Source organism: Narcine bancroftii, chromosome 2 (assembly GCF_036971445.1).
Source record: "Narcine bancroftii isolate sNarBan1 chromosome 2, sNarBan1.hap1, whole genome shotgun sequence".
In the NCBI taxonomy this organism is placed as follows: domain Eukaryota; kingdom Metazoa; phylum Chordata; class Chondrichthyes; order Torpediniformes; family Narcinidae; genus Narcine; species Narcine bancroftii.
In genome coordinates this window covers 69,682,056-69,700,449 of record NC_091470.1, presented here as the reverse complement: position 1 = coordinate 69,700,449, position 18,394 = coordinate 69,682,056, and the positions used below count along the sequence as shown (strand labels likewise).

At 37.4% G+C, this 18,394-nt stretch overlaps 1 protein-coding gene across 3 annotated transcripts in view; it reads right to left on the bottom strand.

Annotated features, from left to right (window-relative positions):
• Positions 1–18,394, bottom strand: part of txndc16 (thioredoxin domain containing 16) — a 134,211-nt gene that overhangs the window by 101,468 nt on the left and 14,349 nt on the right. For all 3 annotated transcript variants that reach the window (XM_069917022.1, XM_069917020.1, XM_069917021.1), the window contains exons 4-7: positions 11,641–11,714; positions 10,409–10,483; positions 6,302–6,423; positions 1,528–1,618 (exon numbers count right to left, since the gene is read on the bottom strand). In XM_069917022.1, the coding sequence (XP_069773123.1) occupies positions 1,528–1,618; positions 6,302–6,423; positions 10,409–10,483; positions 11,641–11,714 (362 nt within the window). The remainder of the gene's footprint in view (positions 1–1,527; positions 1,619–6,301; positions 6,424–10,408; positions 10,484–11,640; positions 11,715–18,394) is intronic.

The following is an 18,394-nucleotide window of genomic DNA, read 5'->3' as shown; positions in this document are numbered from 1 at the left end:
ACACACACACACACACACACACACACACACACACACACACACACACACACACACACACACACACACACACACACACACACACACACACACACACACACACACACACACACACACACACACACACACACACACACACACACACACACACACACACACACACACACACACACACACACACACACACACACACCCCTTTTGACCACAGTAAGTATCTGAGTTGATAGGCGAGAGACGGCGGCTGGGTCGTCGGGAGTTTGGATGGGCGGGTGCTGGATTGGCGTGCAGCCAGGGGCTAGGTGAGAGATGGCAGCTGGGGCATTGGGAAGTTGGATTGGTGTGCAGCCAGGGCCTAGGTGAGAGACGGCAGCCAGGGCATCGGGAGCTTGGATGGGCAGGCAGCCGGAGCTCAAGAGGGCAGGAGGCCTGGATCACACTTACACCCCGGAACATAACCACACGCACCACATTACACAGCCAAAATACACTCACGAGCCCCACATTAATGTCAAAGAGCCATATGTGGCTTGCGATCTGTGGTTTGGCCACCCTTGCCCTATTGGATGGCTCCACCACAAAAAAAATACAACCACTCTCTCTGTAGCTGCCCTATTGAAACCTCAGTCATCCCACATCCTTCTTTTCTCAAACTAAAGGTGGCCTAGTTCATTGCTCCTACGTCATGATTATGGTATCACTCTTTCAAGTCTTCTCTGCACCCTCTCAAATACCAATCATACAATATCATATACCACAGTACTCTTAAGTGTAGTCTAATCCAAAGTTTAATACAAGTTGAGAAACTTTTTTTTTCAGATGTATTTGTAATAATATCCAACCAGTACTTCACAAATGTTACAATGCAAACATTGACATTTTCCTCTGTAAAGCACACATTCCATTTAATCCTGCAGTTTCACTCACAGTAGGTTGAAGCACACAGGGTTTTATGGAACATGGGACACAATGCAGAACACATTAGTGTGCTAAGAGGGAATACAAATTTCCCTGTTCTATAAACAGTTCCGTAACCTTTATAAATAGCGACCAATCAACCACTGACTACAAAGAGGAAAAAATTACTTTAAACTCTGGAGAACTTAATACAATTTATTATTTGCTCTACTTCCTTCAATAGATTTATCTTGTGATTGATTCAAACAATGTTTGCTCATTTTATTTACTTTCCTTTAATTCCAAGGCAAAGGCAGGCCTTGCAATGACATATTTGCAGTCCTCCCACAGAAGCCCCAAGAAGATATTGATGAACCTTTTCTTTGAACCACTGAGGTATTTATGTAATGGTGTTACAACAGAGACATTAGGCAAGAAATTTCAACTTCTCAGCCCAAATATATTGCACTTCCCATTCTCTGTGACAGACGTCCCAGATCAACCAACAAGACCATTTTGAAAAAAACATGTTCCCCTCAAGTTAAATAATAATTGACTATTTTTCTTTTTTGTTGACAGTGATAGATATGTTGGCATTGTACAGCATTGATTTAACCACAAATGTTCTATACTTACTCTTTGTCTTTCAAAACACTTTGTTCTGTGGTTAAAACAAACTTATACTTGGTTCCATAAACATAGGCAGTTTCCATTATGGCCCTATGCTCTGTAGCAAAGCACAAATATGTAACAGTAGAAGCACATCAATTCTGAAGAAACAACAACACAAACAAATATTTAATAATGTTGGACAAGTAAATGCTGACAATGTGTATTGGAAAACTGAATTTTGTTAGTGTCATACACTACCAACCAATTTAACTCTGGAGCTGACTCATGGAAATTCAAGAGTGTCAGGCCATCCTATATGCACTGCAGCCATGCAGAATGCACAAAGTAAATGTCTTGTGTCTAGGCCCATGGACATATGTGGAGGATTCTTCAGGGAAAAAGCTGCCAGCAATGGGTGCTAGTTGTGGGGAGGTGCCCCATGGTGTGGTTCAGCGAGAAGGTAGCACCGACTATTATTAGGGACAAGGGAGAGAGCTAAGAATCTCACATGATCAATAGCAAGTGGAGAAGAGTGTGGGACTGTGGCTTTGGGGAAGGGGGGGTGCCTGTAGGAGAGCAGGAGTAAATAAGACCACAGTAAATAACTGGTTTCTCAGCACTAGGAAATCACACCTAACGTTGTCAAGGCATGGCACCGTACATAGCTTGAATTTTCAACGCGTAGATTGGCAGATGCAAAAGGAACTCAAAACAATCATGGACTTTGGAACAAAAGTTGCAAGATCCTAACTTCCATTCTCTTTTCATTTGTTGTATTAATCAGATTGCACATCATACATAAAACACAGTTTTGAGACATTTAATTTCCAGATATATTTAATTATGTTCTGGCTGCAGAATGTCTTAGCTAACAGAATCATTGCTGATGTAATGATATCCATGACCAATCATTTGGTCCTTGGCCTTGCCAAGATCATCTAGTAAAAGCTTTAAATCATGCCCAAAGATTCAAAAGTACAATTCCTTAGAAATAGTCATCACATTATTATGTAATACACAAATTTAACTTGGTAACAGGAACACGAAACTCCAGAAGGGAGTAACATTTTGGTTAAAAAGAGAAAATATTTATGTTTCAAAATAAGATTCAAGTGATTTGTGGGAAAGCATGACAGCTCCACTTAGTGGCTTGTCTCAAAATCATTTCAGGCTATCCAAGACATTTAACACCAATTTCTATCAGTGCACCATCTGGTGGTGACAACCAGCTATCATGGGTTGTTCATTTGTGAAATATTCACTGCAATTGATTTTTAAAAAGTAATGAAATAGGTCAGGGTAAAAATAGCAGGGATAGCTGAATATTAGATGCATTTTGTACTGTTGGCATTTCACCTCTTGAATTTCTCTTTCTTGATTAATTCTGATGTTGCCTTATGCTCTTTAATAATGAGAGAATTCTCACTCAACAAATGTAGTCTTAGTTTCTATTAGGATATCCGAAAAAAAATTCTGCAATGAAGTTGATTTACATAAATTGATGACCAGAGTCCAGTGGATTAAATGCATTACATTCATCAATTTTAATAGCTATGAAGTCAATTGCTGCTTTCAGGGATTACAAGGAATTTCTTAGTAATTTTCTGCTGCCTTGCAACTCCAATAATTTAGGGTCACCCCTAACTTTGGATGCTGTGTAGTTTGCACATACTCCCCAAGGTCATATTCCCTGAATGCATCAGTTTTCTTCCACATCCCAAAGATTATTGATAGGTTAATTGTCTACTATAAATTATCCCAAGTATAGGCATGTGGCAGAATAATCAGCGTGTTGATGGGCCTGCGAGAGAGAATAGGTTCCACAAAAATGAGTTCATGAAGTTGATGAGAGTTTTATAAAAGCTACGACTCGATGGGCCAAATGGCCTCCTCCTATGCCATAGCATGCAAGATGTGACAGTAGAAACTTAAAGAAACAGGGGAGAACCAGTTTCACGTGACTCCTCCAAGATAAATGACATAGGATTGTGGAAATTTTTCCATAACAAGCATGTTAAACTTGAAAACTAATATGCTGTGAATAAACTAATGTCTAATTGAACTATGCCATCTTTGGGGCATCGAAGTAGTCTACTCTGGAGAGTTAAGGTTTTTAATAAATAGCTTTGTCCCCAGATTTTGGCAGTTCTTTAAAGGTCCTGCACCATTCTTACTCCCTCCAACTCTTTCATAAGAGGGGTTGGAGTTTATAAATAGGGAAATATTGTTATACTTGTGTAGGGTGCTGGTTAGGCCACAACTGGAATACTGTGCTCTGAATCGAGAAAGGATACACTTGCATTGGAGACTGTCTAAAGAGTCACTCGGCTGAATCATAGAATCAGAAGATTGTCTTATCACATGCAACTGAAGAAATAAGAATTAAATTTTTCAGAGTTTTTTGTTAAAAATGAGGGGTGATCTGACTGAACCTGGGCAGGCATGACAAGGTAGGTGTCAAGATGTTTCCACTTATGGGTAAATCTCAAAACAGGGAAACATGGTTGGAAAACCAGAGAACACTCATTTAAAACAGAGGTGAGTCGGAACTTATTGTATCACTGAAATTCTTTCCCCAGCCAGTTGGAGGTGAAACCACTGGGAGTATTTGAACTGGATGCATTTCTTGAAAGATCAGGGAATTGAGAGCTATGGGGAACTGTCATAGAAGAGGAAATCAGCCATAATCACGATGAATGGCCTGGCAGGCTTGAGAAGTCATTGACTTCCCCCAATCCTATTTTCCTTTGTTCTTAAATCCTCGCTACTAGAGATTATCTCATGCCCATTCACTTTGACCCACAAACGACTCGTACTCTTTTTTTCCCCATTTACCAGTGTATGCTTCCTCTCACTGCTTTAGCTGTGGCTCTCACAATATGACTCAAGCACACATTATGCCTTCGCTCATTTTCACTCCGATTCTTACCCATTTTTCTCTTTCTCTCACTCACAACCAATTCTCTCCCTCAACTTCTTGACCCAATACACAACCTTCTCTCTATCTCATACTACCAGTGAGCATTCTCTCTCCCCATCAGCAACAGATTGAAGGATTCACAAGAAGAGGCAACACAAAAGTCAAGCTGCAATTACATTGCCCTGAGTACATCACTGAGGTTTTGACACTTATGGAATATTCGGAAAAGGTGCAGCAGAGCATTTTATTTTTGATCAGTACCCAGTTAATAAATGGAAATAAAGCAAGAAAGTGAAAATGAATTCATCATGTTTCTGAATTTAAAGACCCACTTATAACTTTGGGGCGGCATGGATGGCATGGCGGTTAGCACAACGGCTACAGCACCAGCGATCAGGACCAGACCGTGATTGAAATCCTGTGCTGTTTGTAAGGAGTTTGTACCTTCTCCCCATGTCTGTGTGGGTTTTCTCTGGGGGCTCCGGTTTCTTCCCACCATTCAAAAACGCACCAGGGGTGCAGGTTAATGAGGTAAATTAGGCGACGCGGACTCGTCGCCTTGTTAGCATGCTGTATGTCTAAATTTAAAATAATCAATATTTACTCTCTCCAATTATAATGAAGCAATGAAAACGGAATAAGATAATTACATCATTAAATTTAGCCACATGGACAGTGGATAACCAAAGAATACATCATCAATGTGCACCTGTAATCATGTAGTGGGTATATAAAAATATTGCAGCAGCACTTCACTTGTAAATCTGCATGGGTCATCTATTGCATTCCGTGCTCCCATTGTGGCCTCCTCTACATCGGAAAAACATCGGATGGAGTCTTGCTCTGTGCACTGCCAGAGCCAGAATTAGCCAGTGGGAACTGATTTCAATTACCCATCCATTCCCATGCCAACACACCTGTCTGCGGGCTCCTACACTGCCAGACTGAGACCATTTGCAAACTGAAGCAAGAACACCTCATTCCGTCTGGGTGCCCTCCAACTAGTTGGCATCAATATCGACCTCCGGTTTCTATTAGTTCCCCTCGCCCATCTCTTGCCTTTCCCTATCCTTTTGTCTCCTTTCTTCCAGCTCTGTATTTACAGAACCACCACGCCTCCCATTTAATTTTCATCTATCCAATTATGGACTTTTGGCTGTTGGTCTGTACTCCTCCCCTGTCCTTTCTTCCCTAGCCTTTTTATTCACCTTGAAAAAGGTTTCAGGCCCAAAACATTCATTACACATCTCTACATCCTATGGACTCTGCAGGACCTGCTGAGTTCCTTCAGCAATTTTTGAGTGCATCTGCAGACTTTCTTGTTTCACTCAGTGGCCATATAAATATGCCAAGATGCAGAACACAAACAAAATAGGAGGGGGGGGGGGGGAAGATGGAGAGATGTTAAAGTACCCTAGCAGACCTCAGTGCGAGTAGGTAGATCTCATTCCTTTGTAATACTGACTTTATGGGACATACAGGTTAGAACCAGATAAAGCTTTCATTCAGTAGATCAATGATGGAGGAGGTGCCTCCATAAATCTTCGTCCGCGAAGCCAAGCCAAAGATGGAACATTACAGAGAAGTATATGATGAAAAATCTGTCACAGTCACAGAAACCACTGCTAATAACAAAGGTAATGAATATGCTGGGGCAGAGTGGAAAAGAAACAATGGAGGCTGAATCAGTTGTATGTGTAATCAGAGCAATTGTCTCAGCACTGGCTCAAACTAAATTTATTTTTAACACAATATAATGAAAAAATACAAACAAATATCCTGCTCCACATTAACATTTATTATTAGGGTTGCAATGTTCTGTGGAAAAGTTCTGAGAAACTAGTTAACGTTATTAAATATAAAACTATTTAAACATACCTGGAACTCCGATGGCTGGTACAAATGTAACTATGACATCACCTTGTCCTTTCATATAATTTTCAATGTCATGGAGATCCACCAACGATGACACATATTTTATTTCATTGAATAGCAGGACACTATAAACAGAAAACTACATATTTGGAGTCATCCAGAGTTTGTCATAAAATAAAGAATTTTAACTTACTAAAGAAAATAACTAAATTTCATTTCCCATTGAAACAAAAAAGAATTTGTGCCCTTAAAATCAAATACAGTATACAATTTTCTATAGCTAGCGATCACATTTTCTAAATTGCTGTGGACTTGCTTGTGGTAAATGAATAATTATGGGACCACAGATATACTGTATATGTTGCCTGAATGGCCGTTAAGCAGTGCATACCTGTAATAAAGTGACTTCACCCTAATTAATAAATTCTCCATTATTTATTACTTCAGGCTACTTATTTTGTAGGATTTCTGATACACAAACTACTTTGGGTAATTCAAAAGGGTGGAAAACAAGTCAATGGTTTCAAGTATTACAGCCTGTAAATCAAATCTCAGGTTCAATTTCATGCGTTTCTCCATTAATAGAGGGGGAAAAAAAGGTGATTTAATTGATCCAAGCACAAATTAGAAAAAGGGAAAACATTGCAGTTCCCCAGCCTTGTTTCTCAAAAAAATTCTATCCAGTAACCTTGCAATTACATTGGTGGAAATATTCTATGTTCATAAAGCCAAACAATTGACAATCACTATATGTACATGCAAAAATGAGACCAGTATTATGGCCAAGACTTTGAACCAGAATCTAGAAAACATAATCATTATTCTTATTGCAAATTCTAGTCAGGAAGAAGCATTTAACTATACCATTGACCTTAGTGTTTCCCGCACTTCCTGAGAAGACTGAGGCGAGCAAGGCTACTGGCCACCATCCTGTCAACTTTCTACAGGAGCTCCATCAAGACCATCCTGGCTGGCTGCATCATATGGTTGCTATAGGGCAGTGGTTTTCAAACTTTTTTTTTCCACTCGTATACCACTTTAGTAATCTCCATTCCATAGGCGTTCTGTGATTAGTAAGGAATTACTTCAAATGGTATGCGAGTGGAAAAAAAATGTTTGAAAATCACTGCTATAGAGCATCAAATTGGAGGTCAATCCACAGGACAACAAGAACAGCAGAAAGGATCACAGGGATCTCCCTCCCCTCCATCAATGTGATCTGCCAGGATCACTGACTGAAGAGAGCTCTCAAAAATATTAAGGACTCCTATTACCCCCTCACACAGCATTTTCCAGCTATTCCCATCAGGAAAGAGAAGTATCAGAGCCAGACCTACCTGAAGAACTGATCATACAATTCCTCTGAAACTAATATTTATTTAATAATATTTTTTATTTTTATACACGTAATGTGTTTGCCTGTTTTACCCCAAAGTCCGAAGAATGCTGTTTCATCCAGTTGTACTTATACAATTGGATGATAATAATAAACTTGAACTAGTAAAATGTTTAGTCAGACATGTTGGAAACCCTCAATTTCATTTTGTTAAGCGCACAATTCAATCACCTACATCAATATGATCAATGTCCAAATGATAATGTTTACAAGAGAAAAATGCTGGCTAAAAATCACATAGAACAGAAAATTAAAACACTGGACAGAATTACAGAATAAAGGAACAAGAAATATTAAATGGGTCTTACACACTTTGGTCAAGAATGACATGTGTTGCTGTGATATGTGCAGCTGGTCATCATTAATCGATTTTGGTTATATTGTGAGATTTTTCATGTAATCTTAGTTCAATTTCTCATTCTCAATCTATTCTATGTATAGATGTTGAAGTATTTCAAGATAACAGTGACCCACAAAAAGTAAAAGTGAGTGAAAAAGTTAGCTTTGATAAAGTTGAATGATTATGTTCCTAGGGGTACTTGTACATCAGTCTCTGAAGGCGAGCATGCAGGTACAGCAGGCGGTTAAAAAGGCAAATGGTATGTTGGCCTTCATATCAAGAGGGTTTGAGTATAGGAACAAGGATACCTTACTGCAGCTGTACAGGGCCTTGGTGAGACCCCACCTGGAGTATTGTGTGCAGTTTTGGTCACCTTATCTAAGGAAGGATGTTCTTGCAATGGAGGGAGTGCAGAGGCGATTCACCAGGATAATACCTGGAATGGTAGGGATGACATGAGGAAAGATTGTGCAAATTGGGATTGTACTCGCTGGAGTTTAGAAGATTGAGAGGGGATCTCATAGAGACCTATTTAATTCTGGCAGGACTGGACAGAGTGGATGCAGATGGGATGTTTCCAATGATGGGAAAATCCAGAACCCGGGTCCATGGTTTGAGGATAATAGGCAAACCATTTAGGACCGAGATGAGGAGGAATTTCTATACCCAGAGGGTGGTGAATCTGTGGAATTCATTGCCACAGAGGGCAGTAGAGGCAGGTTCATTAAATATATTTAAGAGGGAATTAGATCTATTTCTTCAGTATAAGGTATTAAAGGTTACGGAGAGAAGGCGGGGACGGGGTACTGAACTTTAAGATCAGCCATGATCTCGTTGAATGGCGGAGCAGGCTCAAAGGGTCGAATGACCTACTCCTGCTCCTATCTGTTTTTTTTTAAACAATGACTCCTAGTTAGGGGAGGTGGGGGGGGGGAGAGAAGTGCTACTGGTTCTCTCAACCCAGATTAAGACAAAAGCTCACTAAAAGCTGTATTATTGACAGCAATTCAGTAATGTGCAACTTCTAAGGAAGAGAAAGAAAAGGCAAAAAAATAAGTTCTTGGGTGATAGCTCAACACATTCAGAAAAAGAAATGATGAAAAAATAAATGTCATCTGATACATAGTAGTTCCCAAACAAATATGGCAGTTCCCTCTTTGGGCTGGATTCTGTCCTATCACTTACTCTTGAGATGGAAAGGAAATTTGCTGAAATATGACAATTAAATAAAAGAGTAGTGAAACTCAGTTTTCCGAATGAAATCAATAAACATAAGCTTATCACTGTTAAAGTCTTGGTCTTCTCAATAAAAATATTTGCACCTGGTCTTTTGATAAATAACCTAGGATATAAATCTTGTGACTGCTTGGCCAAGTTTGGCTCTAAATTTATCAACAAATTGGTGATGATATTACTATTGTTGTGGCCATATGGAAATGATAAGTCAAAACACAGAATGGAGATTGAGAATCTGGTTGGGTGGTTCAAGAATCACAATCTTGCTCTCAACATCACCAAGACCAAGCAGATTATTGCTAATTTTAGGAAGGACAGGTTGAGGGACCATGCACTTGTCTACATTGATGAGATGGAGAAGACTAGAACCTTTAAGTTCCTGGAACTGTATATTTCAGAAGTCCCCTCCTGCAGCCAGCACATTCAGGCAACTGTGAAGAAGTTACTCAATGCCTCCACTTTCTGAGGAGATTTGGCACGTTGTCGAATACTCTATCAAACTTCTAAAGTTACACTGTAGAAAGTCTATCGACTGATTGCATCGCAGCTTGGCTTGAGAATTCAACTGCTTAAAAGCACAGAAAGCTCCAGAAGGTGTCAGGATCCAATCTCCTACCCATTAAATACATCTGAGATGATGCTTCAAGAAGCAACTAGCATCATGAAGGACTCCCAATACCCTGGTCACAACCTATTCTTACTGCTACTTTCAAGCAGAAGGTACTTCTGAAGAAGCCTGAAGATAAGAACCTCTAGATTCAAGAGCAGTTTCTTTCTGACAGCTATCAGGCTCCTTAAATTCTCTTTGTTACACTTATCAGGGACTGCTCTAACATCAAAAAAGGGTTACCTTCATGATTATAAACACATTTTTTGCTCTAGGATAACAATATGTCTTTTTTTAAATTTCTTGTCTCTTTTGAATTCAATTTAGTATATTATCGCAGGTGGGGCTTGTTTATGTCCTTTTTTTGAAAAGGCATCTTGCAGCTAGAATTTCAGTACAGATATAAAAACTCAATAAAATTAATTTCTATTAAAAAGCTATAAATTTTATTTACATTTATGTGACTATTTGCCCTGGTCCATTTTACAGTAATTAATTTATAAATGGAACAAAATATTTGAACATACTTACAATAATACATTTGCTACAATTGCATCCACATCAAATAAAGTATCAACCGTAAAGCTTCTAAGCATTATGTTAGCCCTATGAATGAGAAAAAACAAATTTTAAGCGTCACTTAGCAACTTCATTACATGCATGCTATATTAGCCACAAGTTTAAATATCAAGAATTCATGAAAAGGAGGACACTTTCAGCAAATTGACTATATTAATTTTAATCTGAACACTTGTTGCTAATAATGCACAGTAGAAGTTTGAGAAAGCTATTTTATCATCCACTTAGCTTCAGCTCACTGAGCTCAAAAATATCAAATTGTAAACCTTGCCTATATTTTCAGAAAATGATGTTAATAATTTTACTTGTGCAGGTTTTGCCACCCACACACTTATCTGCTAATTTTTTTCTACATCTTTGTACTATCTCATTGAGTTTTGCACATTCAATCCCTTTTCAAGATCTTTCATCCCACTGCAAGATGTTCCTTTTTGTGCTTTCATCACATCTTCTTTAAAGGTTCTTCTTTTCTAGTACCAATGAAAAGTTACTAATCCTGAGCACTGACATTGTTTCTCCCTCTTCATTTGCTGCCAGATCTGTGGAATACAACTATTATTTTCTGTTTCATATGAATAGGCATTATGTCCAGGTCAGTACTATATCTGGAGACAGCCAAGGCACATCAGCTAAGGAAACATACCCTAAACTTGCACCATAGAGCTTTATGAGACGATAACTCAGATGTTATTCAGTCATAAAATACAGCAAATTTTGGTCCATAAATTGACCTCAGGCTAAACAATATGAAATCTCACAATCCATTGATTTAAACCAATTGAAGAATACATAAATACTGTATGGGCATGTGCAGGTTCAAAATACAGGTGTCATCACCTATTGTACGAGATGCTTGAGTAATTGGACAGCAGCAAACATTCTTGAGACACAACTGAATGTTTTAATGAGGATCTACCATTTCTTCCATCTGAATAAGCCCAAAGACTATAAAAATGTTCAATTTACATAATACAATAACCCTACCACTGTTTTCAGTCTTAGCAGGATCATCCTTCTATATATACATACCAAAACTGCACTGTCACATAGGCCCAGAATTATTTATCTGCCTAAATAAATATACAGACTGAGCAGCCACAGCTTTCCAATTTAGAATATTCACTGAAAATGAAATATTTTTAAAACATTCAATGACAGTAATTACACATAAATATCAACTTTACCGGAAAAGGTATGCTTTCTTCAAGACATGATTATTTTCACAATATTTTGGCACATTTTCTGTGTTGCAGTCAACCTACAAAAAGTTGCAGAATGCTTTAATAGGATAATGTAAAACACAATATGCTTTCAAAACAACAATACCTTAAGTTCTTGTTCTTAACATCTTGTTTTCCACCAAAAAGTTCCAATCTTCTTTCACCATTCTCCAAGACAGGGGTGGCCAAACTACAGCCCCCAGGGCAACTGTGGCCCACTGCACATTTTTAAGTGGCCCAGTGTGAATTTTAAAAATAAAATGGAATATGGCCCATTGGAACATAGTCTCTAACAATAAATGGCACTTTATGTACATTGCACTTCAACACTAAATGTTGCTGCCATTTTGAACCACTTCTAGGGTGACCGTTGAAATGTTACTAATCAATGAAAATGTTTACCTCAGTTAAAAAAAATTCTCAGTTTAAAAACAACATTCACCTCAGTTTAAAAACATTTACCTCAGTTGATTAAATATGACGGAACTGAAAAGATGGAAACTAGCAAGGAAGTGCTGAAAATTAATACCTTTTCACAGAAGTGAAAAGGGAATTGTGTGTGTTTGATTTTCAAGGAATCTGTTAACTAACACATTGCATCATAATTATTAAGATGGACACTTGGTCCATGAACTGTAGTCACTGAGAGCTGTAGAGGAATGTTGGAGTCTGCTCTGTCCCTTTCTTGATCTTTTCCCTTATTCTAATTTTTCAAGTCAAGTCATCTAATTGTACAAGTTCAATCCAACGAAACTGTGCTCTCCAGTCCTTGATGTAAAGCATGCAGATACACAGACATAGTGCACGTACAGACAAACAATACATATGCAGAACAAGTATTTCATCCATATAAATATTGCTTTGTGCATATGAGAGCCTCAGATGGTTAGTGTGAGCAGTTCCTTTGGTCATTCAGTGTTCTCACTGCCCAAGCAAAGAAGCTGTTCTTCAGTGCTGGCTCTGATACTCCAGTATCTCTTCCCAATGGGAACGGCTGTCCGCAGGGTTGTAGGGGGTCCTCAATGATTTTGCATGCTCTTTTCAGACAATACTGGGAAATCACGTTGATGGATGGGATGGGGTGGGGAGGGAGACTCCAGTGAACCTCCCTACCACTCTTATGGTTCTGTGGATTCACCTCTGATTCATTTCTATGCAGCAACTGTATGCAACTAGCGTATCAGGATGATGGTGGCTGTCTTGAACCCTGCAGGAAAGATGGACTGCTGCAGTGAGATGTTGAAAATGTCTGTGACGACGTCCATCAATTGCTGTATTCTCATGCTCTCTTCCATTTTCCAAGTTGACATTATACATTTTTATCCTACTGCTAAATCTTTTCTGTGCTTTATCCAATTTGAGGCCTAATTCCTTACTTCTTATATTACTTAGAAGAAAGATCTCTGGATTTTTTGGGTTTTTTTTTGTGATTTTATTTAATATCTGATTTAGATCTTCCCAAAACATTTTCACTTTCTCACATGCCCAAATTGCATGTACTGTTGCTCCAATTTCCTTCTTTTTAAATTTTTTTAAATTTTTTTACACAATAAACCATATTGACCAAAATACATACATTTTTCTCTTGAATATATAGTGTCATTTTCTCCCCTTTTTCCGCCCTCCCTTCCCTTCCTCCCTCTCCCCCCTTCCCACTTATTCAAAGTTCAATCTATAAGATACATTAAATCCGTTAAACAATGTCGTCACTTAATAAAATAAACAAGAAATTTTTATCTTTTACTTTTATATACTGAGTCAGTTCATTTTGTTGTCTTCTCCTTCTGTCATTTTAGGTGGTGTAGGTTCATGGTAAGATTTCTCTATTGTATTTCATGTATGGTTCCCATATTTGTTCGAATATTGTGATGTTATTTCTTAAATTATATGTTATTTTTTCTAATGGAATATATTTATTTATTTCTATGTACCATTATTGTATTCTCAAGTTGTCTTCTAATTTCCAGGTTGACATAATACATTTTTATGGCCGAGATTATTATTTAGTTGTATACCTAGGTATCAAATTGCTTGTGTTTGCCATCTAAATGGTGATTCTTCCTTAAACTTTGTGAAATCCGCATTATTCATTGGCATTGCCTCACTTTTATTTGCGTTGATCTTGTACCCCGATACTTCTCCATATTCCTTCAATTTCTTATGTAATTCTTTTATTGATATTTCTGGTTCTGTTAAGTATGTTATAATGTCATCTGGAAATAGACTGATTTTATATTCCTTCTCTTTTATTTATATCCCTCGTATTTTATTTTCTGTTCTTATCAGTTCTGCTAGTGGTTCTATAGCTAACGCGAACAGACATCCCTGCCTTGTTGATCTGCTTAATTTAAATTGGTTTGATATATATCCATTTACTGTCACTTTCGCCAATGGTCCCTTATATAATGCTTTAATCCAATTAATATATTTCTCTGGTAGGTTGAATTTTTGTAGTACTTTGAATAAATAATTCCATTCTACTCTGTCAAAGGCTTTCTCTGCGTCTAAAGTAACCGCTACTGTTGGAGTTTTGTTTCCTTGTACTGCATGGAGTAAGTTAATGAATTTACAGATATTGTCCGTTGTTCGTCTTTTTTTAATAAATCCAGTTTGGTCTAGTTTTACTATTTTTGGTACACAGTTGGCCAATCTGTTTGCTAATAGTTTAGCTATTATCTTATAATCTGTGTTAAGTAGAGATATTGGTCTATACGATGCTGGTGTTAGTGGATCTTTCCCCATCTTTGGTATTACTGTAATTATTGCTGTTTTGCATGAATCTGGTATGTTTTGTGTTTTTTCAATCTGGTTCATTACTTCCAGGAGAGGAGGAATTAACAAGTCTTTGAATGTTTTATAGAATTCTATTGGGAGTCCATCCTCTCCCGGTGTTTTATTGTTCGGTAGTTTTTTTAATATCTCCTGTATTTCTTCTATTTCAAATGGTTTTATTAATTTATTTTGCTCCTCTGTTTGTAATTTCAGTAGTTCAATTTTAGTCAGAAATTCATCTATTTTGTCTTCTTTCCCTTCGTTTTCAGTTTGATATAATTGTTCGTAGAATTCCCTGAAGTTTTCGTTGATCTCCGTTGGGTTTTATGTAATTTGCTTGTAATTTTTCCTTGATGCCAATACCGTTCTTTTAGTTTGTTCTGCCTTAAGCTGCCACGCTAGTATTTTATGCGTTTTTTTCTCTTAGCTCATAATATTTGTTTTGTTTTCATTATGTTCTTCTCCACCTTATATGTTTGTAGTGTTTCATATTTTATTTTCTTGTCTGTCAATTCTCTTCTTTTATTTGTATCTTCCTTTATTGGTAATTCTTTTTCTGTATTTGTTATTTCCCTTTCCAACTGTTCTATTTCTCGATTGTAGTCCTTCTTCATCTTAGTTACATAACTTATTATTTGCCCTCTGATGAACGCTTTCATTGCGTCCCATAGTATAAATTTATTTTTCACTGATTCCGAATTTATTTCAAAGTACATTTTAATTTGTCGCTCAATGAATTCTCTAAAATCCTGTCTTTTAAGTAGTATGGAGTTTAATTTCCATCTATACATTCTTGGTGGGATGTCCTCTAGCTCTATTGCCAATAACAGGGGTGAGTGATCTGATAACAATCTAGCTTTATATTCCATTTTCTTAACTCTTCCTTGAATGTGGGCTGATAACAGGAATAGGTCTATCCTTGAGTATGTTTTATGTCTATTCGAATAATATGAATATTCCTTTTCCTTTGGGTGCTGCCTCCTCCATATATCCAAAAGTTTCATTTCCTGCATTGATTTAAACATAAATTTGGCCACTTTATTCTTTTTGCTAGTCTTTTGTCCAGTTTTATCCAACATTGGATCCAAATTAAGGTTAAAATCCCCTCCCATCAATATATTTCCTTGTGTATCTACAATCTTCAAAAAAGTATCTTGCATAAACTTTTGATCCTCTTCATTAGGTGCATATATATTGAGCAAATTCCAAAATTCTGAATATATCTGACATTTTATCATTGCATACCTCCCTGCTAGATCTATTATTTCCTCTTCTATTTTGATTGGTACAATTTTATTGATCAATATAGCTACTCCTCTGGCTTTTGAATTATATGATGCAACTGTTACATGTCCTATCCAATCTCTCTTTAATTTCTTGTGTTCCACTTCAATTAAATGTGTTTCTTGCATGAAAGCTATATCAATTTTTTCTTTCTTCAGTAAATTTAACAGCTTCTTCCTTTTGATTTGGTTATGTATTCTGTTAATATTTAAAGTCATATAGTTCAACATGGCCATTTCATACTTTGTTTATCTTTCCTTTCCATTTTCACCTTCCCTTCTTATCCATTTCTGTTTCCTGTTTTTGAACACATTGTAAGACAACATTTCTAAAACATAAAATATTTCCACTATTCTCATATCTAAGATTTCTTTAACCCCAATAGTCCCTCCCCTTTCTGAGTTGCCCTTTGTCCCTTGTCAGACAACCACATCTCCCCTCTTCATTTGGATTTGCGAACCCACTCGCAAGCGTCAACTGATTTCGCAGTGACTGTTATTCTTCCCCACCCAGCCCCTCCAGAAAAGATTTTAATCTTCATATATAACAAAGCTCACTCTCTTAATTCCCTCCTTATTTCCTTTCTTCCCTTTCTTTCTCTTCTTAGTTCTTACTTATACTTTATTCTTCTTCTTCATATATAGTTTGTTGTCATTTTTGTTCTTGTTATATCTCTTCATCTCTCTGTCTGTTTTGTAGGTGTTCTGCAAATTTTCGTGCTTTTTCCAGATCGGAGAACAGTTTGCTTTGCTGCCCCGGGATAACTATTTTAAGCACCGCTGGATATTTTAACATAAATTTATAACCTTTTTTCCATAGGATCGTTTTTGCTGCATTAAACTCCTTCCTCTTCTTCAGTAGTTCAAAACTTATTCCTTCTTGGGTGCCATTTTCTTTATTTTCTTTACAACTTTCTTTTATTTCTTATATTTTTTATTTCTTGTATTTATTGAACTTAGTCTTTTCTTCACTTTTTTCTTCTTTTCTGGAGAGGGCTGGTATTACCCTACCAGTCACTACTCCATCACGTGACTCCTAATCCACTAACATTAAAACTTAAAAAATTCAAAGTGTAAAATTTAATCCACATCAACTAGTACTTCCCCTTCACTTCTCTCCTCACACCTCCTTGACAATTAGAGTATTTGATGTCTATCGTGTTAAGGCATGCCCTCCTCAGCAATCCAGGTATGAAAAAAGAAGAGAGATTCACAAAGTCAATTTACAACTATACCTTTAAAGAATTCAAAAAGTTAAAAAAACAATTAACGTTGCTTAAATAATGCGCAAAATTACCCCCGCTCCTCCATTTTAGGTGTTGCAGCATCTGTCACAATTACACACGACTCAATAGCAGTCAGTTCATATCACTTCCAAAGCACACCCCTCCCCGACAGATGTTCACCATTATGTAAATCAATCTTTCATTTAAAAAGAAAAAATATTTTAATCAAAATATTTTCATATTCCCACCTGCTGATTAACCGGCAGTGTGTCCACAGATTCTTCTGCAAGAGCATAATCTGCGAAGAACTTGTTCTGTTCTCCCGACAAGAAGGTCTTCAAAGTGGCAGTTTGGCATAGGACAAATCCATAACCTTTTTGCCACAAGGCATGCTTCACAGTTTTAAATTCTTTCCTTCTCTTCAACAATTCCAAAATTGTCAGGATTAAAAAAAGATCGTGTTTCCCTGTAGCTCCAGTGCACCTTTTCTCGTTCTAGCTCCTTATACTGCTGCTGCTAACATTCTCTCTCTATCTTGAGAACGAAGAGATTTTATCAACATAGATCGTGGTTTCTGATCTGGTGGGTGGCCAAGGTCTCAAAGCTCTATATGCCCTTTCAATTTCAATAACATCTTCAAATTTATCTGCTTCCAATACCTCCAGAAACCAAGGTTGAAAAAATCTTATCAGATCATCACCTTCTTTAAGGCCAACAATCTTAATATTATTTCTTCTACTAGAGTTTTCTAAAAAGTCTATTTTTCCCCCCCAAAGTTGTTTCTTTTTGATAGCCCATGCATCTGTCACATTTTCCATTTTCCCCATTCTGTCCTGTACATCCTGCATATCAGTCTCCACAGTTTCATCTCCATCATCCACAAAATTTATTTTGCATTTTGTAAACAATAGCATAATATTTCTTTATTTGAATTTTTCATTTCTGCTTTCATCACTTTTAGTTGTTCAGTATTTGTACAAATCTCTTCTTGCAATTTAAGTTCCTATCTTTATCTTCAGAAACTTTTACTGAAGAAGTTTCTTGTTGTAATATTAGGAGCTTGTTGGAGCCAGCAAAAAATGCTGCCTGCTCCAGCAGCATCTTGAAATTCTTCTGATCTGTGCATGCACATCTTCCCACATGTGCACTTTGCAACATCTTCAACACCATCACCCCGCAGGAGCAGCTGTGATGGTGCTGTTGAGCATCTAACAGTCCCTGTAAGGGCCCAAGTTGCCCAAGGAGGAGTTTTCACCTCAACCCCCAGATCCATCGAAATGGTAGGCCTTCTTTCTTGTTCTTCTCAACATTCTCGCTGCGTTCCTGACAGAGATGTTCTTTCTTTTCTTAGGTGACATTCTCAGATCATTACAAAATAGTTCTTGAACAGTTTTAGTTTAGAATACTTATTTGGCACTTTTTTAACTAATTCCCAGG